The sequence below is a fragment of the Nicotiana tabacum genome, chromosome 9 (assembly GCF_000715075.1).
Source record: "Nicotiana tabacum cultivar K326 chromosome 9, ASM71507v2, whole genome shotgun sequence".
NCBI classification, from domain to species: Eukaryota; Viridiplantae; Streptophyta; class Magnoliopsida; order Solanales; family Solanaceae; genus Nicotiana; species Nicotiana tabacum.
The window spans coordinates 111,619,282-111,645,884 of record NC_134088.1 but is presented as its reverse complement, the minus strand read 5'-3'; the positions used below and the strand labels follow the sequence as shown (position 1 = coordinate 111,645,884).

Here is a 26,603-nt window from a genome sequence, read left to right as displayed (position 1 = left end):
GTCAACACTGTGGATTAAAACTATATGAATCATTCCCACACAAGTAGTTAAATCATAAAAGTGATCCCCTTTAACTGCAGTTAACTCTCATACTTGATCAATCATAGATTGAAAATGAAGCTGCAGATTCCACCAAGTTTCGTCGCAAAGCTGCTGGTTGTCACAGTTTATATTAAGACATTGAATGTGCAATTCCAAATAAGCTCATAACTCTGATGTAAATAAACCATTATCTGGACCCGTGGTCAGAAAAAACACCTAACAGAAACAAGTGGTCTTAGCAAGTTGGACTAAGAAATGAAAATCCAGTATGATTACTTTGCATGGTGCATGTCTGTTGGCTCACAAGATCATAGTTCTACAATATGCTTAGATGGAAATGAAGAGTATAGCAAGCCTCAAATTCAAATAAACTTATGAGCCACTGGTATTATGGTACATTCATTTAGGTCTCTCTTTCTTTTTTTACCTTTTTTTAATATATCTCTCCATAGGACAAAAATCATTACAAGTATTTATCTACCCTGCAGGTCGCGCACCTGGCGTATCTGTCTTGTGGCTTTTACAATTAAATGGATAAGGTAATGCTATGACAAACTCAGAAGAAAGTTATGCAAATAGCTGCATAAAACCATTTTTACTATCAAATGGATAACGTTCATCTCATTCATGTTGATGACGGCTTATTTTGGTCATAAAAAGATTGCTTATTTAGAACAAATTCTTGTTTTTGCATTATCATTAAGGTAACCAACAGCTGGCACTGGAATGGATAAGCCCCAAAAGATATTGGCCAAAGAAAAGCAGAACCAGAACAAACTTAATCCTTCTTTGTAGTCTTTATAGCCCAACCTGTTGGTCTGCTAGAAGATTCAGAATTTTAATTATAGTAAGAGTTTAGTAATTTAGTTATAGGAGGAGTTTACTACTTTATTTATTTGGCTATTTAAAGCCCTATGATTAATAAAATTTTAGAGACAATTTTTTTAATCCTATTTTCAACCTTCTTGTTGCTTGCATATTTTTTCTAAAATCCATAACACAACCGGTCATTGTCGCAATTTAAATGTTCCTTATTTACATGACCAAGAAGGCGGCATCACATGGTTTTGCCTTTCACCAGCAAAACAGAAATCTACCACTGAAAAATCAATTCTTCATTTAAAGGTTCTCTAACTATTGGCACATATGAGAAGTCATACATAAGAGTTGATATCAGAACTAATATGTCCATTCTGGTGTCAACCAAAGTGGAAAAGGAAGAAACTTATCATCTTACATGAATTCAACTAGCTTCATCCATAAATTTGAGGCCCCATAAACAGGCATCAGCACATGGTTTTGTCTAATCCAGTGGTTAGTGGCAAAAACTTCAGATCCAACTCAACTACTGTTTCCAGCCTCTTGTATAAATAATACCCCTTCCATGAGCCTTTTCAGCATCAACCACGAACATATTGATTCAGCCGTCAAAGGTCTATAGATATATACCTGCTTTACCTTCTTGTGTTCCAATCTTCCGGAGAAAAGAACGATGGTCAGTGTTAAGAAACTCATAAAGATGGCAAGGAGATGGCAGAAGTTTGCGGCCATGCAGAGGAAGAGGATTTCACTTCCAAGAAATGGCAATGCTGCAGACAGTTGTAGTACATATTCTTCCTTTATAGCAGGAAAAGGCCAGTTTGTAGTATATACAACTGATCAAAGGCGCTTTGTGATTCCATTGGCTTATCTAGAAAATGAGGTCATTTTGCAACTTTTAAACATGTCTGAGGAAGAGTTCGGGCTGCCAAGTGGAGGCCCTATTACATTACCGTGTGATTCAGTCTTCCTGGACTACATCATTTCACTAATCAAGAAAGGTGCAGCTGCTGGAGATCTTCACAAAGCATTGCTCCTCTCAGTTACTTCATGTTGTTGTTCAACTTCTTCTTTACACAAAGAATGGGGAAACCAGCAGCTTCTTGTTTATTGAGTCGTGATCATTATCTTTAGTAAATGATAGATCAAAACAGATTGTATAGTAGATGAAAAGTAGGCACATGAAAGTATGTAGATGCAATAGAGTTTTATCTGAATCTAACCAGATTTATTGCTTTCAATTTACTGATTGAGGACTTTTAGATTCATCTTAGTCTGGCACTATTTACAGGAATACACTTATTTTTTATCCGAATAGTCAACTTTGTCGATCAAGACTTTCAGATATACGAATAATGTCCACGCAAGTCTTGCTAACATGAAAATTAACTCAAAAGAGGAAATGAAGTGAAATAGTAGAAGTGTTCCCCTTTAACTACAGCAAAATCTCATACTTGATAGCACTAGATTGAAAAGGAAGCTGCAGATCGCAACAATCATTTGGAATGTTATAAAAAAGCTCAATCGTTGACTTTGGTCATGCCACATACTTATTCCATCTCCACTTGGATTGTAGTTTCTATCAACAAGTCATTCATATCCAAATGTATAATGATGAAGACCTTCAGGCATTATCTATCTTTAGATACACACTGAAACAAAATATGGAAACAAGCTCTCTTCTGTCTATTTTTCTGGTTTGTTCTAGTGTTGCTTTTCATCCTCTTGAGCCGAAGGTTTATCGGAAACAACCACTCTACTTTACAAGGGTAGGAGAAAGGCTTGCGTACGCACTACCCTACCAAGACCCCACTTGTGGGACTTCACTAGGTTTGTTATTGTTGTCGTTGTTGTTGTTCTAATGTATTATATACATTGGTCGACTTAGGAACTTTGTATAATGAGGCAGTTCAATGTACAACCACATAGGGCAGGGGATGAGAGCTGTAAATAATTCTAGTTTCTGCAGCCAATAATTAATTATACAAAGGATGCAGATAGCCATGATTCTATAGGACTATTTTATCTGTCTATTAGAGTGAAAAGAAAGAAATTTTTGAAAAATTGGATGTGCGTTTATAATAAGTAATGTCATAAGACATCCTGAAATTTACTTGTGAAAAGATTGGGAAAGCTTTTGGTAAGTCCAACTACAACAACAATACCACATGTAGCACACATGAAATTGCCTTCATACTGACTGACAAGCATTTGGTAATGTTGTTTATCAGGCCAAATTATTTTGAGACAGAAGGCCCTACACCTTTTATCATAACCTTGGGTATTAGCTCTCCTAACTTGTCCAAAAGAATTGAATTTTGACCAATAATGTCTTCTTTCTACCAAAGAGAATACAGAGAAACATATCATCTATGATTCAAACTAGCTTTATCCACAAGCTAAATGACCCCATATCAAACATTACCAGCAGACATCACCACATGGTTTTGCCTTTTGGCGAATAATAGCAAAATCTTCAGCTGCAACTCAAAGCCTATCTAAGGCCTCCAGTATAAATAATCCTCTTTATGGAACTTCTAATTATCCAAGCTTCAAAGTTTTCAATTATATCTACTTTACTGTCAAACAATGCTCAGTGCTAAGAAACTCATGAAGATGGCCAGAAAATGGCAGAAGTTTACAGCCATTCAAAGGAAGAGGATATCACTTCCAAGAAATGGCAATGATGCAGACTACAGTACAACATTATCATCTATAGTTGAGAAAGGCCATTTTGTAGTGTACACAGCTGATCAAAGGCGCTTTGCGATTCCATTATCTTATCTGGAAAATGAGGTCATTAGGCAACTCTTGGAAATGTCTGAAGAAGAGTTTGGGCTGCTTAGTTGTGGACCTATTACATTGCCATGTGATTCACTTTTCATGGATTACATCATTTTGCTAATCAAGAAAGGAGCAGCAGCTGGAGATCTTCACAAAGCATTGCTCCTCTCAATCACTTCATGTTGCAGATTAACATCTTTACAACCCCAATGGGAAAACCAGCAGCTACTTGTCTATTGAGCCATTATCAACATCTTTTTTCTTCATATATGATAGCTCAAATAGTTTTGTAGAATAGGCGAAGAGTATAATAAATGTAAAGTGCATCATACATATTGAATATATATTCATCAAGAACTTCACTGTTTCAATTTTCATCAATCGGGTGCTACAGTGCAATGCACAACCACAAAAATCTGCTTAACCCAAGCTAACCCCAAGAACATGACTAATTTTTTCCATAGTACAAGTAAATTTTTTGAAACCAACCAAAACCTAATTTCAACTATTCAAGTCCAAGGATGATCAAGATCCTAATTTTTCCTACTTTTACAGGCAGCTGTGTAGAAGTAAATGTTCTCCCGCTGCTCAATTGCTGTGTATTTACCTCTATTGTTTCCATTAAAACGAACAAAGATGGTGCTTCCATCACGTGATTTAGGCGTTGTTACTACCTCCTCTCCTTTGAACTGGTTTGTAAAGCACTACAGTAACATACTTCGAGCGAAAGCGATGTGTTACCCCGAGCGCCACAACTGATCTCGGAGCTTCTCTGTTCTCGATATAGAGATGGTTTAAAACCACATTTTGTGGCGAGGGGAGGGATGCAGATTGATCTCTAGTCGCTCGGTGGTTTAACAAGGTATGGTGCAGATGTAACGGGAGCATTGGCGGTTCCCGTCCTTCATCTTCGTTCCCAGGATACACGTTGTTGTAACTTGCATCGGGTGATCTTGAAACTTCGAAACCTATCACAGTGGCTTCATCCTGTGTGCATAACTTAGAATTAAACATAGTTTAAGAATTAGTGGTACAATTACTAACAGGAAATTTGCAACTTACCTGATCTTCACCATATTGATGTGGTTGATTCATGTTTACTTCAACGACGAGTAGCGCAAACCACCTAAGATGGTAAAAGCTGTGCACAGAGGAATCGATAACCTGAAAAAAAAGAAGAGATGGAACCTTTAGTTTGAAATGATTCAAAGCCTTAAATTAATAACTATTCAGGTGTCATCCACTCATTAAAGCAGGAGCATATATTTTAAAAGGCTAAATATAATAAGCTTACCAAATGGAAAATAATGATATATACAAATTAGATAAAACACTAAACAGATACTCAAAAAAAAGATATCCTAAATGGAAACCAAGAACAATTACGCAGTTCAGATGAACAAAGACATGATACATTATGTTCCTGGTTATACATGGCACCTGCAATGGAAGAGAATGACCTTGTTCAATGACGGTTTGAAACTAAGATGACTAGCTTCATGGATTCAAGCAATTCTTTTCTACTGTAAAAGCTTCTCATAAATGTTTAAAAAAACATCCTAATCCTATCAAACTTCGAATCCAATGAAGGTATTCCCTTGGCAGAAACCTTCATGCAAGATCTATAGAGCTATCCTCCCGAAACATGTCAAGTTCAAATGGACATCAAATGATTGCGACTATGAAGTTATATTGGAGAAAGCGCTTCATTGCTTACAAGAGGTCAAAACTACAGAGTCTCAGCTGCTCTTAATTAATACGAGCACTTGAAACACACTGAATATGGAAGAAATTATCGACTTCCACTAAAAGCGCAGATGCCAATACACCCTAAATGAGTAACCAAGAGAGAGAGAGAGAGATAAAAAGAGTTTCACGGGACACAACAACACAGAACTAAAATCTTTTGGTATCATAGACATAAGAAATAATGGCGCACACTAACCCACTTTGTCCTTAAAACAATTGAACAAGATCCTTCAAGCTGGCACGCACTTATCCACCAAAGTTCCTACACAGGACTCACATTCTCCTACCTTAAACTCCAATATAGGAAATATCCACCAAAGTTCTAACTCTGCCATCACAAAGAACTCCTCCAAGCATAGGCAACAAACTAAACACCCTGCCTCCAAATGATATATGTGCTTAAGCTAAGGGGATCATTTAGTGGTTATGGGTCAAATCTAAGCCCGTCGGTATCAAAATCAGACTCCAGATCCTCCAGCTCCTTGTGAACAAACTATTCATTCTAATATTTACAGCAAATGAGAAGATGCAGGAAGGAAGAAAGAAAAGGGAAAAAGAACAATATGAAATCGTGCTTTATATCAATAAGAAACCTTAGTGAAATCATTCTACTGAATGATCTTTACTACACTACATCCTGTTTCAACAAATCAAACATAAAACTGAAGGTTCTGAAACCACCTCACTTTCTCCCTCCTTGGGGACAAGCTAAGGCAGCAAAGAGAAAAAGGGCTTCTTTTATTATTATTTTTTTTTGGGGGGGGGGGGGGGAAGAAACAGAAAATAACATTACATCATTCTGCATATCAATGAGAAACCACTCTGAAATCATTTTGCTGAACAAATTCAACTACATTACCTCCTATACAAAACTTAAACTCATATAAACTTTCTTTTAACTTTATCTTGAAAATGGTAAGCATGCGCTCCAATAGCATTCTCCATGTTCTAGAAGCAGAATAAGGAAACAAATCCATGAAAAAGGTAGGCCCCACCTTAAAACTACAATTCACATAAATATCCTCTCTCTCAGCTGCCAAAATATTAGCAGTAACAAGTTTCCAAAATATTGGAAACATAAATGAGAAATTTAGAGCTTAAAACATGAGAATTATGAATTCCTTGACCATTAAAAAGGAAAACTTCCTTGCCCTTCATTTTGTTCCTGGAGGTGCAATATATACATAATCTGGAAAGCTAATCCGCCTAATCAAGGTAGATTAAGTCCAGTAGACCTCTGGTTCCCAGTATCCCCACCCAAAGTAGGCATTTTTCACTGCAATATCTTTAGATTAGGTGTAACATCGGTGCAACTCTTGAAACTGATATCACGCTCTCAAATAGCAACGTTATATAATCCCAATATGGAAATTCCTCTACCGACCAGACAATTATAAGCTTGACCAAAAATATGAAAAGACCCATAAAGAAACTTTCGGCCATATTTATAATATATATGGTATTTCATATATCAAAAACCCAAACAATGATGAATGAAACAATCCACAGCAATGAATCACAATCCATGCACGATAATAAAACTTTCTATGTGTATTAAATAATGATATATATGGTATTTCAAAACCCAAACGATGATGAATGAAACACTCCACAACAATGAAGGATAATCCATGTATGATTATAAAATTGCAAGGGCCCCCATTCTATCTATAATAAATTTTCAATCAAAAGTTTCAATTATGATATGACTACAAATACCTAATTTGTTTGACTCTATCTGGTCTCCATTCTTCTCAAAAGTAAAATAATGACGAGGAAAGGACGAATTTCTATGAAAATATAACTAATAACAGTAGCTTCCAGTAATTGTGCAAATGAGAAAAGGTTACCTCTTTATGACACTTGAAAATTTCTAGTGATCATAAGTAGCTACGCTAAATCATAAAATGTCTAGAAGATCTCTTCACATTTACAAAGATAAGTTCACAAGTCCAAATTAGAAAACCCCAGAACTCCTAGAGAGAGAGAGAGAGAGAGAGAGAGAGAGAGAGGGGGGGAGAGAGAGAGAGAGAGAGCAAACTATTATTAAACTGCATGAAAAGCATTCTAGTTTAGCATAGCAACATGTATTCTTATGCAGTACTCAGCGAAAGACTCTCACCGCTTGATTGAATTGCCTCTAACCAAGGCTTTTTGATCCAATCCAATCAATATATTTCTTGTTAATTCTCTATGAAGCACATATACCCCTTTTCCACCTTTTCACTTCTCTCTTCCTCTTTTGCTCTCTACCTCTTTCTTCTTCAAAAAAAACTTTGGGACATATATAACATCATTCTTTTCCACGATCTTGCCACCACTATCATGGCCACTTTTGTACTCTTTTCGGTACTTTTCTTGGCCATCACTGGTCATTCAAGTAAGCTTTTCTTTGTAATCCTATTGAATTTGAGCTTCAAATTATTTTCTTGATCAATACTTGAAGAATCTGGCTTTTTGAGTTGATTTTTTTTTAATTTAATTTGTGGCTATCTTTTGTGTTTAATTGGGTGGTCGTCCTCACAAAGTTTTCTCTCTCTTTCCCTTCTAAACGTTTCTGACTGCCTAACGTTCTAATCCCCCCCCCCAGCTGTAACCCCCAGTAGCTACACTACGGCATCTGCTGCTTTGCCGTCGCCGTCTCCGCCGCAGTTTTTTTTTTTTTTTTGATAAGGTAAATTGTATTAATCATAAGGGAGAAAAAACTCCCGTATACAAGAAGTATACCAAAAAGTAGAGAATTTACATCAGAACATGATTCTCTACAAAAGACGCCCAATCTTCTACACAAGCAGGGGCTATATGGGTGCACCAAAAAGCGATCAAAGATAAAAGACTATTCTTAAGATGTGAAAAAGGAGACTCAATTCCCTCAAAAACTCTCCTATTTCTCTCTCCCCAAGTCCACATGAGAGCTAACGGGGCGAACTTTCACGCCTTTTGCTTGCTTCTTCTACGGAAACCGGCTCAGCTACATAGCATTTTCTTTACAGTGTTTGGCATCACCCATTGAACCCGCCGCAGGTGCTGTTCCAGGTAAGTTCACTTCTCTCCTTCTGTCCTCTCTCTCTCCCTCTCTTTCTCTTTCTCTCTCCTTTTTCTTCTTTCTCTTCTTTTCCGGTAGCTTCGGGCCCTTCTCGCCGCCGAAGCCATTTTCTTCTCCCCATCTTTCTCCGTTCGGGTGGGTGCAGCGACCAGTCGGGACGTGCGTGTTCCAGGCGAGTTGCTGCAAGTCTGGCGACCCTTGAGTTCTGGCGACTCTTCTTGTTTTGCATTTTCCGGCGACCCATCTCGTCTTGCTCTATCTTCTCCCTCCTCTCTCTCTCTTTCCCTTTCTCTCTCCCCCCTTTGTGTGTGTGTGTGGGGGTGCGTTCTGTTTCTTTGGGCAGGTGCAGCATTTTCCCAGCGAGGACGGATTATTTCCCGGTGTGTGTACAGATTCCCGGCAAGTTTCATTAATTCCGGCGACTTCCGAACAGCTTTCCGGCGGGACGCAGCAGGACTGTCAGTGCTCTTGACCAGATCCGATACACTTCAGGAAAACTTGCTCCATGTTCTTTCGTTCTATCTCTGGTATTTGTGGTATCAATATTTCTTTCTTGTCTTTTTTCTTTTTTGCTTGCATGTATCTTTGACATCTACAGTACCTTATTTTATATTATATTTAGTTAGTCTGCTTATATCTGTCTCTGTCTATTACTTTAGTGTTATAGCTAATACATAATTTGTCTCTGCTTAGTTGTATCCCTTATTAGCACCTTGTGTACATGTAGGTTTCTGTTTAGTTTATTCCTTTATAGTCTTTTCCTTTTGTAGCTTTGTCCGAGCTATGATAGAGTGAGGGCATGTCTTCGGGGGGAGCGGGGGATAGAGGGTAAGGGTGGCAGGGGGTAAGGTACCTTCTAGGTTGAGAGAGGGGTCATGGAACATAGGGACTCTAATGGGGAAGTCTATGGAGTTAGCAAAGATTCTCCATAAGAGGAAGATTAACATAGCCTGTGTCCAGGAGACTAGATGGGTGGGGAACAGGGCTCGGGAGGCTGATGGGTTTAAGTTGTGGTATTCAGGGAGGGTGAGAGGGAAGAACGGGGTAGACATTTTAGTTGATAAGGATCTAAGGGAGCTAGTGGTCGAGGTTAAGAGGGTGAATAACAGGTTGATGGCCATTAAGATAGTCGTGGGAGGGTATACTCTGAACGTAGTTAGTGCTTACGCGCTTCAGATGGGTTTGGACGAGGAGGTTAAAAGACGTTTCTGTGAAGATTTGGATGGGTTGGTGCGGGGTATACCGCCCACCGAAAAGCTTACTATAGGGGGTGATTTTAACGACCACATTGGGAGGTTGCCCGGAGGATATGACGGTGTGCATGGTGGCTTCGGTTTTGGAGATAGAAACGGAGGAGGTACTTCGCTGCTGGAGTACGCTAAAGCTTTTGAGCTGGTGATCGCTAACTCGTGTTACCCGAAGAAGGCGGAGCACCTGATAACCTTTCGGAGTACGGTGGCCAAAACCCAGATTGATTATCTACTTCTCCGGAAATGTGATAGAGGTTTATGCACGGATTGCAAGGTCATCCCGAGTGAGAATTGTACGACCCAGCATATGTTTTTGATTATGGACTTAGAGATCAGGTGGACGAGGAAGAAGAGGGCTATGTTTGGTATACCTAGGGTCAGGTGGGGTGCATTGACTAAGGACAAGGCCCAGGAGTTGGAGGAGAAGTTGCTGGCTGTGGGGGCCTGGAGGAGTAGCGAGGACGCGAGTTGTATGTGGTCTATGACAGCAAACTGTATTAGAGAGGCGGCGAGAGAGGTGATAGGGGTCTCTAGGGGTTTTTCTGGTGGGTATAAAGGGGACTGGTGGTGGAACGAAGAGGTTCAAGGGAAAGTGAAAGCAAGAAAGCGGCATATTTGAAGCTAGTAGAGAGTATAGACGAGGGGCAGAAGAGTGCTAACAGGGAGGGGTATAAGAGGGCTAGGAAAGAGGCGAAGTTGGCGGTTACTGCGGCTAAGACCGCGGCATTTAGTCGTTTATACGAAGATATTAGGGATAAAGGCGGGGACAAGAAGTTGTATAGGCTGGCGAAGGTGAGGGAGCGGAAGGCTCGGGATCTGGACCAAGTGAGGTGCATAAAAGACAAGGAGGGTAGAGTTTTATTGGAGGGGGCACAGATTAGGCAGAGATGGCAGTCTTACTTCCCTAAACTCTTGAATGAAGAGGTAGATAGGAGCATTGTGCTGGGGGAGTTGGAGTACTCAGAGCGGCAGCGAGATTTTGGGTACTGTAGACGCATACGAGTGGGGGAGGTTGTAGGGACTATGCGCAGGATGAGTAGGGGTAGAGCGACTGGGCCGGACGAGATCCCGGTGGAATTCTGAAAGAGCGTGGGTAAGGAGGGCTTGGAATGGCTTGCTAGGTTGTTTAGCGTCATTTTTAGGACGAGGGAGATGCCCGAAGAGTGGAGGCGGAGTACGATAATCCCGTTGTACAAGAACAAGGGGCAGAGTATTGGCCAGTCAAAAACTCTCATGTCCAGCAGATGAAAGTAGCAGAAATGAGGATGTTGAGATGGATGTGTGGGCATACTAGGTTGGATAGAATTAGGAATGAAGTTATTCGAGACAAGGTGGAAGTGGCCCCTGTGGAGGCAAAGATGCGTGAAGCGAGGGTGAGATGGTTCGGGCATGTTAAGAGGAGGAACACAGATGCCCCAGTCAGGAGATGTGAGAGGTTGGCATTGGGAGGTGAGAGGAGGGGTAGAGGTAAGCCAAAGAAGTCTTGGGGAGAGGTGATCAGGCGGGACATGGCGCAGCTTGAGCTAATCGAGGACATGACCCTAGATAGAAGGGTGTAGAGGTTGAAGATTAGGGTTAAAGGTTAGTAGGTAGTCATGCGTCTCCCTTTGTCTTCTCTAGTTCGGTAGTATTAGTGCTAGTCCGGTACCCTTTTTTCCTTAGTTTGTTATATTCGCATGTCTTGTTCTGTTATTACTTGTCATCGGTAATTCTGTAGTTTGCTAGCAGTACTTCGTTCATATTCTCGTTTGCTGCCTTAGATTTAGTTTTCTAAATATATTGTCGTGCTATTACTTGTTATCGGTACCTCTTTCATATTCTCTGTTGCTATCTTCGATTTAGTTTTCTAATTATTTGTCTTGCTATTACTTGCTATCAGGGCTTCTTTCACCTTTTTTAGCCGAGGGTCTATCGGAAACAGTCACTCTGCCCTTCCAGCGTAGGGGTAAGGATGCGTACATCCTACCCTCCCCAGACCCCACTTATGGGATTATACTGGGTGGTTGTTGTTGTTGTCTCTATGAAGCACATCATGTCTCCTTAGGCCATTTTCATGTTCATAAGATATTAATTCATCAACTTTACCTAATTAATGCTAAGTAGGTCCGATTTCCGATTGCAAATGGAGCCAACAGAATCTTCCAAATTTTCACTTAAATGCATATCCTACTGTTGTCCAAGTAAAATTTTGTGTGTTGAAGCAAATCTGATGAATGGCATGTCACTATATGGTAGCTATTATTTGTACCTTGGGAAAAAAGTTACTATAATTTTACCCTATACAAGTAAATATTAATGCATGAAAAAAAGAAGTTGCGAATATGACCTATTCCATCTCGACTATGACCACATAATGGCTTATACCTTGCACATAGACGATTAGTTGCTAAGTAAGGTTAAAAACATATATTTTAAGCTAATAGAATAAGACCTATATATAGATGGCACACGTACACGGTACACATGCAAGTACACAAGCTATACTTAATCCGTTCTCTTAGTCCCACTGGTTCTCATAAAAAAATTCCAAATAGGCAGGAATTCAAACTTCAGCAATATCCCACATATTCTCAAATCATATAAAATATGTGAAACAACCTAGCTTGACATTGAGCCTTAGTTGTTGTATTGTTGATAAACAATCTCAAAGAGCTGCCAAAGATCCATCGTGACAACTCAATTAAATATTTCTGATAACTGATGTCAAATTATTAGAATTATCCATAAACAAGCTTGTCCTAATAAAGTTGCAAGCTTTAACGATTGGTTTAGCCCTTCCACTCCACCCAAGCACCCTCATCCCTCTTCCAACTCATTCCCATAAACAACAACAACAACAACATACCCAATGTAATCCCCCATAGTGGGAACTGGGTATGGTAGCATGTACGCAAACCTTACCCCTACCCTTGTGGGGTAGAGAGAGCTTGTTTCCAATAAACCCTCGGCTCAAGGAAAGCATAAACACAACAATAACGAAAAAGGAATACGGTAATGTATAAGCCATGAAAAGAAGCAGTAACAACAGCAAAATCATAAAATGACCGAAGAGAAAGAAACAATATGAAGTACTCGAAATCTACAAATAAGAAAACACGAGACAAATAAACAAAAATCTTAACAACAACTATTACACCTCAATACCAAGCAAGTTGGGTTCAGTAACAACAGCAAAATCATAAAATGACCGAAGAGAAAGAAACAATATGAAGTACACGAAATCTACAACTAAGAAAACACGAGACAAATAAACCAAAATCTTAACAACTATTACACCTCACTACCAAGCAAGTTGAGTTCGGCTATATGAATCCTCACTAACTATATAGTTACATTTAAGCTTATCTTAGACCCATACTAATTTTTGTCTGTGTGACCTTGCTCACATTGTCGATCTCAAGCCCGGATAAAGGAGGAGCGTTGGGATAGGCTACCCACTCCCACCCCTCCCCTCACCCAAAAAGAAACCAACCCTAAAAGTACCCCCAAAAAAGAAAATATATGATGAATAAATCATGAAAAAGTTCTTGCAAACAAAACCAATCACATAGGGATCTATACAATCTACATGCATTGATTGAAAATATAATTAAGATTCTACAAACATATATTAACCAAACCAACAGGGAACTACAACAATAAACGATTCATGAACCAATATAAGTTCCAAAATCTACACTAACCTAATTCAACTGTGCTATGGCTCTTCAATCATACACTGCAGACCCACAAAACTATCTGCACAAAAAAAAAAAATACTGAAAACCCAATAAAAATTTAAAGCTTTACTCCACCAAAAAAATCTGAAAAACTACAAGAACTACAAAACTAAAAACCCAAATTGATCAACAAAAGGGAGAGCAGAAAAAGATCAAGAATTTGGTAAAAATAAGTTCTTTCAAAAAAAAAAAAAAATCCACAAAAATAAGCAACGAAGTACATAAAATTAAAAATTCAGTTTACTTAGAGTAGATGAATAATCACTGAAGCTAAAAGCTAAAGAATTTTACCCCAGAAAAAAGGGAGGGTCTGAAAAAGAAAGAAAACTAATTAAAGAGTCTTTACAGCTTATGAAAGAAGTTTAAGGAAAATGAGAATCTCACCTAGAAGATTCCGCCGTAGAATCCAAAGAATCAAATTTAGAAATTACGTGAATTGTATTTGAGGAAACAATAAAAGTAGGCGTTAAGAATGGTAAAATTTAAAAAAAAATTGAAGTGAAAAAGTTATTTGAAATTTAGAGTTGCCTTTGAACATAAATTTTAGTTTGGGTTGTTTTTGAAGTTTTGTGAGTGATTTGAGTGAAAAATTTGAAAAATAACTTTTTGCAGTTTTTAAATTTTTTTCCAAAATGCATATTCAAAGAAAAATTTTATGAACAAACACTGATTTCGAAAAAATATAAAAAGAATTTGAAAAAAATCTTTCATCAAATTTTATGTCGAAACGGGCCCTAAGCCTACACTCTATGTGTTCAAATAATTTTCTCAAATAAATAAAAGGTAGATGTCAAAACAGACAAATAGAAATACCCAAAGAAAAACAATTTGGCTTGATTTTCATTTAAGAAAGAGCAGACGGCCCAACTTATAATTAGTCTTTCATTAAGGACTTGTCAAATTAAATAGACGAGCTCTCATTATCTTCGTAATCTTTGTTTAGTTAACTATTAATTTTTACTTAATATATGTGATCGGACATTACATATATGATATAGTACCGAATTATATATACTTATTCTATTTTTGTTGTTGTGAGTGTTTGTGTTTGTATTTATTTTTAAAAAGTTAGTATTTAGATTATTGTGAGAGAATCTTTTTTTTTTCCTTTAGATAGTTTTTGTATGATATGAGTATAGATGAATTTTACGGAAGCAGTATAATTAGTAATGATTCATATAACCAAATACCAATCCAACTTACTTATAAGTGAGGCATAACTTGTTGTATAAAGTTTCACATCGTGTTAAGAAGCAAATAATTAAGTTTGGACAATTAGAAAGCAGAGCAATTGTTATTGAAAACAATCTTTTCTTTTGGGAAAATTATATGTATAGGTATATTAATAAATAATATACATATTTTAAACATAATCGGTGTATATTGTTTTGTATATTTGATTAGCGAATATAATTATTTTTGGCTGAACGACCCTTTATCCTCAAAGTAGGCTTGTGCTTGGACTGGAATATTGGCCATAGAGGCCTACTGTTTAGGACCCAAAAAGTATGTTGGGTATGGCCATATTATTTAGATCCAACTTTACATTTTATTGGGCCAAAAACTTATTGGGCTGTCTTCTAAAATGCAACACAACTTCTCTAAAATCTAGACACGTCTCATGATTCTAGCAAACGGATCACAGTTATGGATACTTAGGAGTATACTGATTGAATAATGAAGGAAATTTTACCTCAAAGGTATACACCCTATTTATTATAAATTAAAATTATTTTAAAATATTATTTTTACTATAGCTACCTTTTATATTTTATAGCAAAATAAGTATGTTATGGTATATACTACCATTGAGGTATGAAATACGCTATTTATGATTTTTTTCTCTCTCTTAGACAACTGGACGTCCCTATTTTTAAGGGATTGCCGTTACTGTATTCATGAATACATGGCGTGAATACATGTGAATACATGCGTGTACAACTATATTCATGAGTACGGCAACGCGAATACATGTGAATACATATGCGTACAGCTGGACTGCCCTGATTTTATGCACTTTTTACTGTTGTATTCATGAATACATGTGCGCGAATACATGTGAATACATGCGCGTACAGCTGGACTGCCCTGATTTTAGGTGCTTTCTGCTTCTGTATTCATGAATACAGCAGTGCGAATACATGTGAATACACTACCGTAATAACTGAATAGTAGATATAAGAAGTAATTATGTATATGGTAGCTATAGGAAGTTAATAGCCACTAAACAATAGTGATTTCTGAAAATTCCTCTTGAATGAACGGAATACAAACCGTTAACATAATATAGTCATAGATCTTAGATGCTAACTTCGTCGCTAGCAAATTGTTGATGTTTGACATTTTACATGTGAATACATGCGCGTACAGCTGGACTGCCCTGATTTTAGGTGCTTTCTGCTTCTGTATTCATGAATACAGCAGTGCGAATACATGTGAATACACTACCGTAATAACTGAATAGTAGATATAAGAAGTAATTATGTATATGGTAGCTATAGGAAGTTAATAGCCACTAAACAATAGTGATTTCTGAAAATTCCTCTTGAATGAACGGAATACAAACCGTTAACATAATATAGTCATAGATCTTAGATGCTAACTTCGTCGCTAGCAAATTGTTGATGTTTGACATTTTTTAACTAACTAGTCTCACGATATGTGCGTTGCACGTGTTTCTTATCTTAATAAATAATTTTTTCTAAGAAAATAACATATACCTTTAAATTTTATTTGAATTATAAAATAAAATGTAAGCTTCCTAAATTGATGAATATTGATCATATATAGCTAACTCAATAAAGAAAAAAACTTTACTCATAGAAGTCCTCAATCATTATTCAACATATTCACTTTAAAATTTATTCTAATTTTATAATTTTATTAGTTCAATTTCAAAATTTATTGTGCTTCATTTTTTAGTTTCGGTAAAAGCACATAACCCTTGAAGATTTAAAAAAATTTCTGAAAATATTTTTAATAAGCTATGCTCAAGTTCATTTAACAAGACACAACATGATTAATTAGTTGTACTTTTGTTATGATTCGTTAAAGATTTTCAAATAACATAAATAAAAAATTGAATCTTATGTCTTTTTTATCTTCCTTCAAAGATTTCAATGTTACCCAAGCCGTGATGTTCTAATTGATGGGATAAAAAAATATGATTTATATAACTTTGTCAATATGTGTGTGGGAAAAAAAAAAGCATTACTAAAACATGAAGTATAATAAGGCGAACAAATTACAGTGAAAAGTTATTAAATCCATTGAGTGTGTATGTACATATTAATTTATATATATATCATCCATTTTGAAGATCTAAATATTTGTACTTCCTACATAGTTCAAATAAGATAAGATTTAATAAGAAAATTTTTAATTAATTTTGAGGTCCTAAATATTAATAAAATATTTAAAGTATATTTTTATTTAATATAAAATCTGTTTTTATAGGATCAAAAGTCAATTAACATCTTCTGTATAATAAGGCGAACAAATTACAATGAAAAGTTATTAAATCCATTGAGTGTGTATGTACATTGTAACGACCCGACTTGTCGATTTAAGAATTAATGCCCCGTTCAGTGACTTAAGGTCTCGAGCAACTTCGTAATATGTATTATGACTCGCAGGTGTGGTCGAGTTTGATTTTCGGAAGATTCAAAATTAAATTGGAAGAGTAATTCTTATTTAGAAGCTTAAATGGAAAGAGTTGACCGAAGAGTTTACTTTTGAGCAAACGACCTCGGAATGGAACTTTGATGATTTCAATAGCTTCGTATGATGATTTCGGACTTAGGCGTGCGTCCGGATTTGGATTTGGAAGTTCGTAGGACAATTCGACGCATTTTGGCGAAAGCTGAAAAATAGAAGATTTTGGAAAGTTCAACCGAAGGTGGAATTTTTGATAACGAGGTTAGATTTCGGTTCCGAAAATTGAAATAGCTCTATTACGTCATTTATGACTTGTGTGCAAAATATGAAGTCATTTCGGATTGATTTGATACGTTTCGGCGCAAAATATAGACATTGGAAGATTTAAAAACTCATAATTTGATTCGATGCGCGATTCGTAATTTTGGCGTTGTTTGACGTGGTTTGAAGCCTCGACTAAGTCCGTATTTTATTTTGGGACATGTTGGTATATTTGGTTAAGGTCCCGAGGACCTCGGGTGGATTTTGAATGGTTAACAGATCGATTTTTGGACAATTGGAACTACTGGAATTTTGATTACTGGTATTCTCGCTTCTACGGATGCTTCATCGCAGAAGCGACCTCGCTGAAGCGAGATTGGGAAGGCTAGCAACTCATCACAGAAGCGGACAGATTTGCGCACCTGCGACATCGCAGGTGCCATCAGTGGAACGCAGAAGCAGCAAGGTCTGCAGATGCGCCTTTGTCCATCGCTTCTGTGATTGCGCAGATGCGAAATACTTTCCGCATAAGCGGTTCTGGACAGAATCATAAGGATCAAAAATGGGCATTTCACCATTTTCGTTTTGGATTGTTGGAGCTCGGTTTTGGGGTGATTTTGGAGGGGTTCTTCACGACTTTTACTTGGGTAAGTGTTCTATATCCTAAAGTGTTTATATTTTTTGAATCTATGATTATATTCATCGTTTAATTCGGATTTTAATCGAAGAAATCAAGATTTTGGCAAAATCTTCCAAAAAGGAAAATTTAAGATTTGGAGGTTGAGTTGTTACCGGAATTTGATAAAATTGGTATGGTTGAACTCGTATCGGAATGGGTGTTCGAATTTTATGAAAATTATATTGGGTTCCGTGAGGCGGGCCCCACGTTGACTTTTGTTGACTTTTTGAAATAAAATTTTAAGTCGATGTATTATTATCCGAAATTGTTTCCGATAAATTTTAATGAAGTTAATTAATTTGGATAAATTTGAGCTTGACGGAGGTCAATTCAAGCAGGAAGGCGATTTTAGAATATCGACATAACTTCAAAAAGGTAAGTATCTTGCCTAACCTCGAGTGGGGGAATTACCCCTTAGGCATCGAGTCTTATGTGCCATTTGTGAAATGTGAAAAGCCGTGTACGCGAGGTGACGAGTACGTACTCAGGCTTATATGTACAAAATATATTGGGTTAAAGTCTTAGGCATATTGTGTAGTAAATTGGATAATTATTGATGTTTATAAAATCATCTACTTGCCATGCCTCAATTCGCGTTTGTTGAATTTTTTTTTTTGTATGAAAATTTGAGGTGATTATTACTTGTATATTTATGTGAATTCCATGAGTTTGATGGTTTAATATTTCTTGGAATTTAATTTTATTATGGATTTTTCCTAATGTAAATAATTAATTAAGTAAGCTTAAGAAAGAGTGTTAGTATAATTATCAAAATTTAGATTAATGAAGGCGTTGCCCTATGCTGATTATTTTCTATATCTGTTGATTGTGTTTGAGGTTTTATATATATTGTGTGGAGCTTTGGGATATTTGTTGTGAAATTTATTGATTTATTTATATCCTTGGAATTGGTTGTGGCCATTGGGCAAATTGTGATATGAATTGATTTTTTTACGTTGCCTTGATAATATTCCGTGTAAATTGTTGTGTTAATTGAGTTATTATTTTGAGGATATAAGGGTGGCATTTCACTGTTGATATTATGTGGGCATACGGGAGGCATTTCATTGTTGTTATGTGTGTTGAGATATTGTCTGGGCGGAGCGATAAGGGTGGCCATAGGAGAGATAATGGTGGATATAGAAGAGATAATGGTGGCTATAGAAGCGATACGGGTGGCTATAAGAGAGATAAGGGTGGCAATAAGAGCGATAAGGGTGGCTATTGATATTGTCAGGGTGGAGGGATAATGATGGTTATTATAGGAGTGATAAGGCTAGCTACATGAGAGATAAGGGTGGCTATTGTCAGGGATGATATGTAATGATGTGGAGTGGTTGCATTGGTGATTTTTATGTGATATTGTGATTTTCCTTGTGTTTATATTTATACCTTGTGCAATTTGTCTTGTTGTTGGTAAATTGATAATAGTCTGATTTATGTTAAAATTGGGAGCCTGTGGCTATTGCCAGGCGGATTATGAAAAGAAATGTGGGCACGGGGTGCTGTGAGTAAATAATGATGATATTGGCACGTGAATTATCCGTGCAGTTGATGTAACGACCCGATCGGTAGTTTTATGCCCTAGTGCGTCGTTCAGCGGTTTGAGGCCCTGAGCAGCTTCACTTTAGGTATTATGACTTGTGTGCGTGGTCGGAATTGAATTTCAAGAAGTTCAGAGTTGATTTGGAAAGAAAATTCTAATTTCGGAAGCTTTAAGTTGGAAGATTTGACTAAGGTTTGATTTTTAAGTAAACGACCACAGAATCGGGATTTGGAAGGTTCCAACAGGTTCGTATGATGAGTTTGGACTTGGGCGTATGTTCGGATCGGGTTTTGGATGACCTGGGAGCGTTTCGGTGCCTATTGTGGATTTGGAGGCCCATAGGTCATTTCGGAGCCATTTGGCGAAAAGTTGGAAATTTGAAGATTTTTGAGAAGTTTGGCGGGGAGTGGACTTTTGATATCGGGGTCGGATTCTGATTCCGGAAGTTGGAGTAGGTTCGTAATGTCAATTATGACTTGTGTACAAAATTTGAGGTCAATCGGACATGATTTGATAGGTTTCGGTATAAGATGTCGAAGTTTGAAGTTCTAAAGTTTATTAAGCCTGAATTGGGATGTGATTCGTGGTTTTAGCATTGTGTGATGTGATTTGAAGGATCGACTAAGTCCGTATAGTGTTTTAGGACTTGTTGGTAGGTTTGGTTGAGGTCATGGGAGGCCTCGGAGTGGTTTCGGATGGTTAACGGATCAAGTTGAAGCTTTAAGGATGGTTGAAGTGCACCAGTTCTGGTGTAATCGCACCTGCGCAAATTTGACCGTAGAAGCGAGAAAATGGTCACAGGTACGGTTTGGGCGAAGCTGGGCAGTGAATGCATGTGCGAAGGGTTGTCCGCACCTGCGAGGTCGCAAATGCGGAGGTGCGTCACAGGTGCGAGATTGAGAGAAAGCTTGGGGGCGCAGGTGCGGAAGCATATCTGCAGATGCAGATGTGCATGGGAGACCGCATATGCAGAAATGGGCTGGAAGCCCTAGATCGCAGAAGCGATGGGAAATCCGCAGAAGCGGGACCGCAAATGCGATCAAGTAATCCGCAGAAGCGGAAACTGCGCAGAACATAAGGGATTAGACTTGGTCATTTCTTCATTTTCATTTGGGATTTTTGGAGCTCGGTTCTTGGGCGATTTTGAGGAGTGTTCATCATGTAACACAAGGTAAGTAGTTTCTTACTTGTTGTGAGCTAAATGTAAAGTTTATATGTGGATTTAAGGAGGAAAATTTGGGAAAATTGTGGGATTTTTGGTAGAAAACCTAGAATTGGTATTTTTGGGTTTTGACCACGAATTTGGGCATGGAATTTGAAATAAATTATATATTTGAGTTCGTGAGGTAATGGATAATAGTTATCTTCGAAAATTTTAGGAATCGGGGCACGTGGGCCCGAGGGTGATTTTTATCGACTTTTCGAGCGGAGTTGGAAATTTGTCTAAATTGATTTGTTATGAGTATTAGAGTATATTCTTATTGGTTTGCACATTGTTTGACTAGTTTTGGAGCGATGGGCATCAGTTTGAGAATTTACAGTGTAGATAATAATATTTTTATCAAATTTCAATACAGGACGACCCCTAATCACCCCAAACCCCGGTGTCACAAGTGCATAAGCCTCAACTAAGAATGTAAAATAAAATACAACATCTTTCCGGAATACAAATTCGGACAGGAGAAATATAAATACTCTGAAGGAGACTCTGCTGGCTGCGGACTCGTAACGTGGAATGCAGCTCACGTAAATCCTCGTAATAACCACACCTCTACGCCCACAGGACCACTAGACATATATTCACCTGCACAAAATATGCAGCAAGTATAGTATGAGTACGTAAATCAACGCGTACCCAGTAAGTATCCCGCCTAACCTCGAAGAACTAGTAACGAGGGGTCGACTTCGACACTTACTATGGGCTATAAATAAAATGTCAATGATATAATTAAGCATGGATTACGTAGAAATGACTGTGAGCTCAATATCATGAAATAAGTAAACAATTCTTTTGTTCATAAGAAATTTCAAAATTTATTTTTGTCATTTAACATTTTTGTATCTCAGACCAATGAAAGCAATATCAATTATTATCAATTCCAAAAACATATCATGCGCAAATCATGTCGAAATTGTACGGCCTGATCCAACATAATATTTAAACTGTGCACTACCGAGGGTTGAACGACACGAACCATAGATGCATCTATCTGCTACCGAGGCGTTTGGCCCGCTCCACAAAAGAGAAAATATATTAAACAACCAATTCAAGATTTATTAAGGGGAAAATATTCCAAGAAATTTTAAATTCCCATTTAACGGTCAAGTAAATGAAGTTAAACCTTTTTACAATTCCTTTATCGAGTTTCTAAATGTTTTAAACAATTAATTTAACAAGTAGGGCACAACATCGCAAGTACAACATGATATGGGTACTAGACTATCTGGGCATAAGCATAATAGTAGCTACACACGGACTCTCGTCACCTCGTGCATACGTAGCCCCCACAAATAGAAGCACATAATGATTTGATTCACCTATGGGGTTAATTCCCTCTTACAGGGTTAGAAAGGAGACTTACCTCGCTCTGAAATTCCATAACCAGCTCCAAAGCCTTTCCAAACTTGCCTAACAGCGGGGTCTGGCGCCATCACGACCTTTAATGGATTTTGGGTCGTGACAACATGGTATCAGAGTACTAGGTTCACTTAGGTCTCACGAGTCATAAGCGAGTCTAGTAGAGTCTTGCGGATTGGTACAGAGACGTTTGTACTTATCTTCGAGAGACTACAGGGCTGATAGAAGCACTTCCCTTCTTGATTCCTCATCGTGCGATTTGATTCCTTTGAGGCTTATGCCTTCATTTCTTTCCTATTCAATCTTATGCGACGTGAAGCGCTTGTTATCAATTGGGTATCGAGAAATTTTAATAGCACTACTAATATAGAGCAAGATGTTTCTCCCTGCGTATTCGATTGGGCTAATGTCGTCGCCTTGTGGAAGGGTGTTCTGTCATCTCAGCTCAGTAGCGGTATTTCTGATGGTTTTGGGGCTACGCACCAATTGCTACAATGTTCATGAGTTATTATCACACAGTATTAAAGTAATGGTAGGATACTTGTCTATGTGTAGGGGCAGTGAATGGATTAAAAGGAGTTTTTTCTCAATGCGTGATTCAGAGTTTCAGTGTTTTATTTCCAGTGAAGGAAAGGCAATCAGACCAAGAATGTTCAGGCTGGATTGATGGAGTAACGAGACTTGGTATTTTCGAGTGTGGTGGAATCTTCATCCGAGATGTGGTGTCGTTGTCCTTGGTTGAATGTGTTAAGTTCGCCGGTGTTATGGCCTTCTTCAAATCGCCTTTGGGGCAGAGTATTGTGAATGGTGCCAGGGAACCGGCTGTCAGATGACGCAGTGTGCTGTGGTTCAAAATCGAATCGGTAACCCTAATGTTGATGGCTCGAGAAGGATGATCTTCAGAGAGGTTTAAAGTTGGTAGCGATCTATTAGTTCAAGTGCTACAGAGACGAATTTTGATTTAAGGCAACAGCTGGGCAGTGGAGGATGAGGAAAGAAATGTGGGAGGTGTCTTGTCGCGGTTAAGTTTCTAGAAGGCCAAGTGTGAGAGGCAGAAGTCGAGTAGTTGCTTAAAAGAGAGGGTTTAACCAAAGTGGGAGAGTGGCAGAGTAGCATATGGGTTCTGTGGTAGGATAACTGCACGCCTTGAGGAAAGTATAGAGTGATTTGGAGCTCATGGTGGACAGTGACTAAGTCTACGAACTTAATTTAGAATATTGGCTGCTATACGGAGAAGGGTTGGATACGACAAAAAGAAGTTGCATGGTATGAAGAAGGATACAACATGACTTTGGATAGGAAGGTATTGTCGCACCTTTAGTTGCTGTTCATGAGGAGTGAACGGACTTGTACAGCTGGTGAACGAGCACCGGCTGAGGATGGTTTATTGGTTTCGTGGTAATTGTACTCGGTGCAACATTGTTGGAAGATGTCGGCATGGAATTTCCACAGGTGAGTTATTTCCGGCGGGCAAGTTAACTGTTGCGTGGTGTTGAGGAAGCCTCTACGAAGAATTTCACTGGCTATCCGGTAAGAGGTCGAATATGTAAATGTGGCTAGTGATTCTGAGCGTTCATGAAATGGTTAACAAGAAGATTTCGAGGAATTTGGCGGGTCGATTACGCGAGGTCATGTCAGTAAGGAAGAAGGGATCTTGGTAGGTTCCAGGGTCATGTAATGGTAGCTTCAAGCTAAGTGGGAGAGCCCCACCATCTACAATTTGATTGCATGGTTATCTATTTGTGAGGGTTCTGGTTATCGGCATATTGGTGGGTTATTACGACTAAAGAAAGAGAACATCAGTGGTAATTTGAGCAAAAGATTTGAGGAATGTGAGCTGTAATTGGCCTTATCAATTCATGTTCAGGCTTTGGGAAGACTCAGAGTTTATGCTTCGTGTAGATGTGAAGTAAAAGTAAAGTGATCCAGCCGGGTGCTTCTTTGAGAGAGTGTTCACGTGCTAGCAAGGCCTTGGAGTTGGTTATATTCGGGACCAAGCCATAGTGGGTGACTCTCAACAACGGTCCTAGTGGATTCAAAAGTTAAAGTGTGGTGCATCAGGATTTTGAGTCCGTAGTATGGTTAAGTATCAAGCTTTTGCAGTGGATTATGAAAGCGGCCGGGAGTGTTCTACGTTATCTTCAGTCTGCGGTGTAGCATTGGAGGAATGGGGGAAAGTAACTTCGAATTCATAGTGGGATTATCAGAATGGGTGTACCAGTTGAAGATGTGAATATGCGCACAAGGAGGGTATGAGATGGTTCGTGGGTTTTGAGACAACGTGGTCTCGTGAAATGAGGTCACTTAAGATAAGTGCGAATTTAGGTTCGTTATGTTTTGAATGGAACCATTATTATTCCGAAGGCAAGTCCGGAGTAAATTAGAAGAAGTCAGATCGGTTAGCAATGGTTGAATTGGCCTGATGGTGGCAATAATTAGTTCCTTCAGCGTGTTGAGTTATACATGTGATTTGTGTGGTATGTGCGAGGCTTGACGGCCGACGTAATTTGATTTATTTGGAGGTATTTGATTATTATGGCCTGTTGTGTGAAAAATGGATCCTGGAAGAGTTATGGTGGTTTAGACCACTACTTGAGGTTTGTATTTTCTGCAGTTATGCGAATTCAGTCATGCGTTGCAATGGTTCTCCTGAAATGAGTCAAGTGAGAGGTTCCTATATGATGAAGTGTGTATTCAATTAATGGTTCAGAAGTTATAGTGAAATTCTTGTACTCTTGCGCATTGGCATGATTAGGTGCAGTGAGTAACATGGGAATTGGAAGTTGAGGATCAAGGTTGCGGTTCGATGTTGACAAGAATGCCACAAGCTCGGATGAGCAGGAAAAGGAATTCAAATGGTTAGAGAAATCTGGTATTGTCTTTAGCGTCACCTGAGATCAGTGTCCTATGTAGGAGGCTTTGCGTACTGATTGCGGATTCTTGATTTACTTTACAACATTAGTATGGCTGGTGGTATGGATGTGTAGACTTTTTATCTGGTGTGGAAGGTCGTGGGAGCGTGTACCACGGGAAGATTATATAAGTGTGACATGTAGTCACTTGCTTGATTGAATATTGAAACCAAGTATGGAGATCGTGGTACTATCGCTAATTTGAGAATTTATGCCTGATGGGCGCTCGGTTCATTTGATTATGGACTGTGGAAGTTTGTCCCGGATTTGATGGCTGTTCTTGTGTATCATGGGAAAAGGGGTGTTGTGGATCCTTGAAAGGTTATTAGCCCAGTGCGGTACACTCAAAATCGACTTGAGGTATGTGGATGGATCTAAATGTGAATGTGGGCTTTACATCAGGCTGGATGTGTTCATTTCAGCATAGCGCTATTTTCGGAGGGGTCTTCGGGCCTTGGATGTTATTTATGTTGTCGGCCCTTCCGTGTAGTCTCTATTGTGTCATGTGGGTTGTGAGACGGTTTGATTATTCGCACTTGTATTGAGATCCCGTATCGTTTGTGGTGTTATATGAGCAGGATGGCTCTCGAGATGTAGGTCATTTACTGCACCTTAGTTGTGCTTGAGTTTTATAGCGTATGATGCTACCCATCTCCCCAGTATTTGTATTATGCACTTGGTGTGCTTATGGTTGATATTCGGGCAATTTCGTGAGTATGAGCGTTACGGCTCGATGTGTGTTTTCCTTAGATTATTATGTGTGGATCGGGTGGCAAGCCGCCACGGGTATATGGTGGGATCGGGTGGCACGCCGCCACGGAAGTGTTGTTTGGATCAGGTTGCACGCCGCAACGGGTATCATGGTTAGATCGAGTTCCACGCTACAACGGTATCATGTGTGGATCGGGTTGCACGCCGCAACAGTATGTTATTGAGTACAGTTTTCCACATCTATTATTGGGTGTTTTGCTTTTCGTTTCCTGAGAAAGGTTCATAACATCTTTTTGGTTATTTAAATTAGTTACGTGGGTTGAGTAGATCCTTCCAGAGTTCGTTTCCTTATGTATCACATTCGAGTTTGTAGCTTGTGGGCACATTGTGGCATCATATGAGATTTTTGGCAGTGTCTGAGGTGGCTTATTGCCTGAGCAGCTTGTGCTGGGTGAGAAGAGATTATTGGACCTGGGATCAGTGCGATCAGATTTATATGAAGCATATTAAAGAGTAGATATTGTTATTCAGTCCAAAATGAGGTAATGGTTCTTCTCGGGAGGAGAGACTCCATAAATTATAATTCGGCAGGTGGCTATGAGTTCTACACATCTTCTCTGTCGTGGCATTTCGAGAATTGGAACAAGACTTATATGTGTCATGAGGTGTGTTGTGAGCATCAGATTCATGGGATTTCGGCTATTGTCGTCAGAGGATGTTAGTATAGTAAAGTGAATAATGCGGCGCATGGTGTGAATTCAGTGAGAGTATACAATCAGGTATTGGTACATCGTGTAGTGATTGAAACAGTGTTCGTATGTTGGAAGCAGGCGTAGTAGAGAATTTCGGA

At 38.5% G+C, this 26,603-nt stretch overlaps 3 protein-coding genes across 5 annotated transcripts; 2 read left to right on the top strand and 1 right to left on the bottom strand.

Annotated features, from left to right (window-relative positions):
• Nucleotides 1-1,211: 1,211 nt before the first annotated feature.
• On the top strand, nucleotides 1,212-2,340 carry LOC107779779 (auxin-responsive protein SAUR68-like). Its single transcript, XM_016600265.2, has one exon. It carries the CDS (start codon nucleotides 1,535-1,537, stop codon nucleotides 1,973-1,975), a length of 441 nt encoding a protein of 146 aa, XP_016455751.1. The 5' UTR covers nucleotides 1,212-1,534; the 3' UTR covers nucleotides 1,976-2,340.
• A 1,137-nt stretch (nucleotides 2,341-3,477) lies between these two features.
• On the top strand, nucleotides 3,478-3,885 carry LOC107779771 (auxin-responsive protein SAUR68-like). Its single transcript, XM_016600257.2, has one exon. It carries the CDS (start codon nucleotides 3,478-3,480, stop codon nucleotides 3,883-3,885), a length of 408 nt encoding a protein of 135 aa, XP_016455743.2.
• Nucleotides 3,886-3,991: 106 nt separating this feature from the next.
• On the bottom strand, nucleotides 3,992-13,884 carry LOC107779776 (SNF1-related protein kinase regulatory subunit beta-3). Of its 3 annotated transcripts, none has more exons than XM_075222049.1 (4): nucleotides 13,794-13,884; nucleotides 13,374-13,428; nucleotides 4,708-4,809; nucleotides 3,992-4,632 (listed from the first exon to the last, which is right to left on the bottom strand). In XM_075222049.1, the coding sequence occupies exons 3-4, from the start codon at nucleotides 4,738-4,740 to the stop codon at nucleotides 4,303-4,305; spliced, it is 363 nt and encodes a 120-aa protein (XP_075078150.1). In that variant the 5' UTR covers nucleotides 4,741-4,809; nucleotides 13,374-13,428; nucleotides 13,794-13,884; the 3' UTR covers nucleotides 3,992-4,302. The 3 variants fall into 3 exon arrangements, with proteins under 3 accessions (XP_075078150.1, XP_075078149.1, XP_075078151.1); XM_075222048.1 differs by lacking the exon at nucleotides 13,794-13,884 and adding an exon at nucleotides 13,701-13,785; XM_075222050.1 differs by lacking the exon at nucleotides 13,794-13,884 and adding an exon at nucleotides 13,654-13,694.
• Between the last annotated feature and the right edge of the window lie 12,719 nt (nucleotides 13,885-26,603).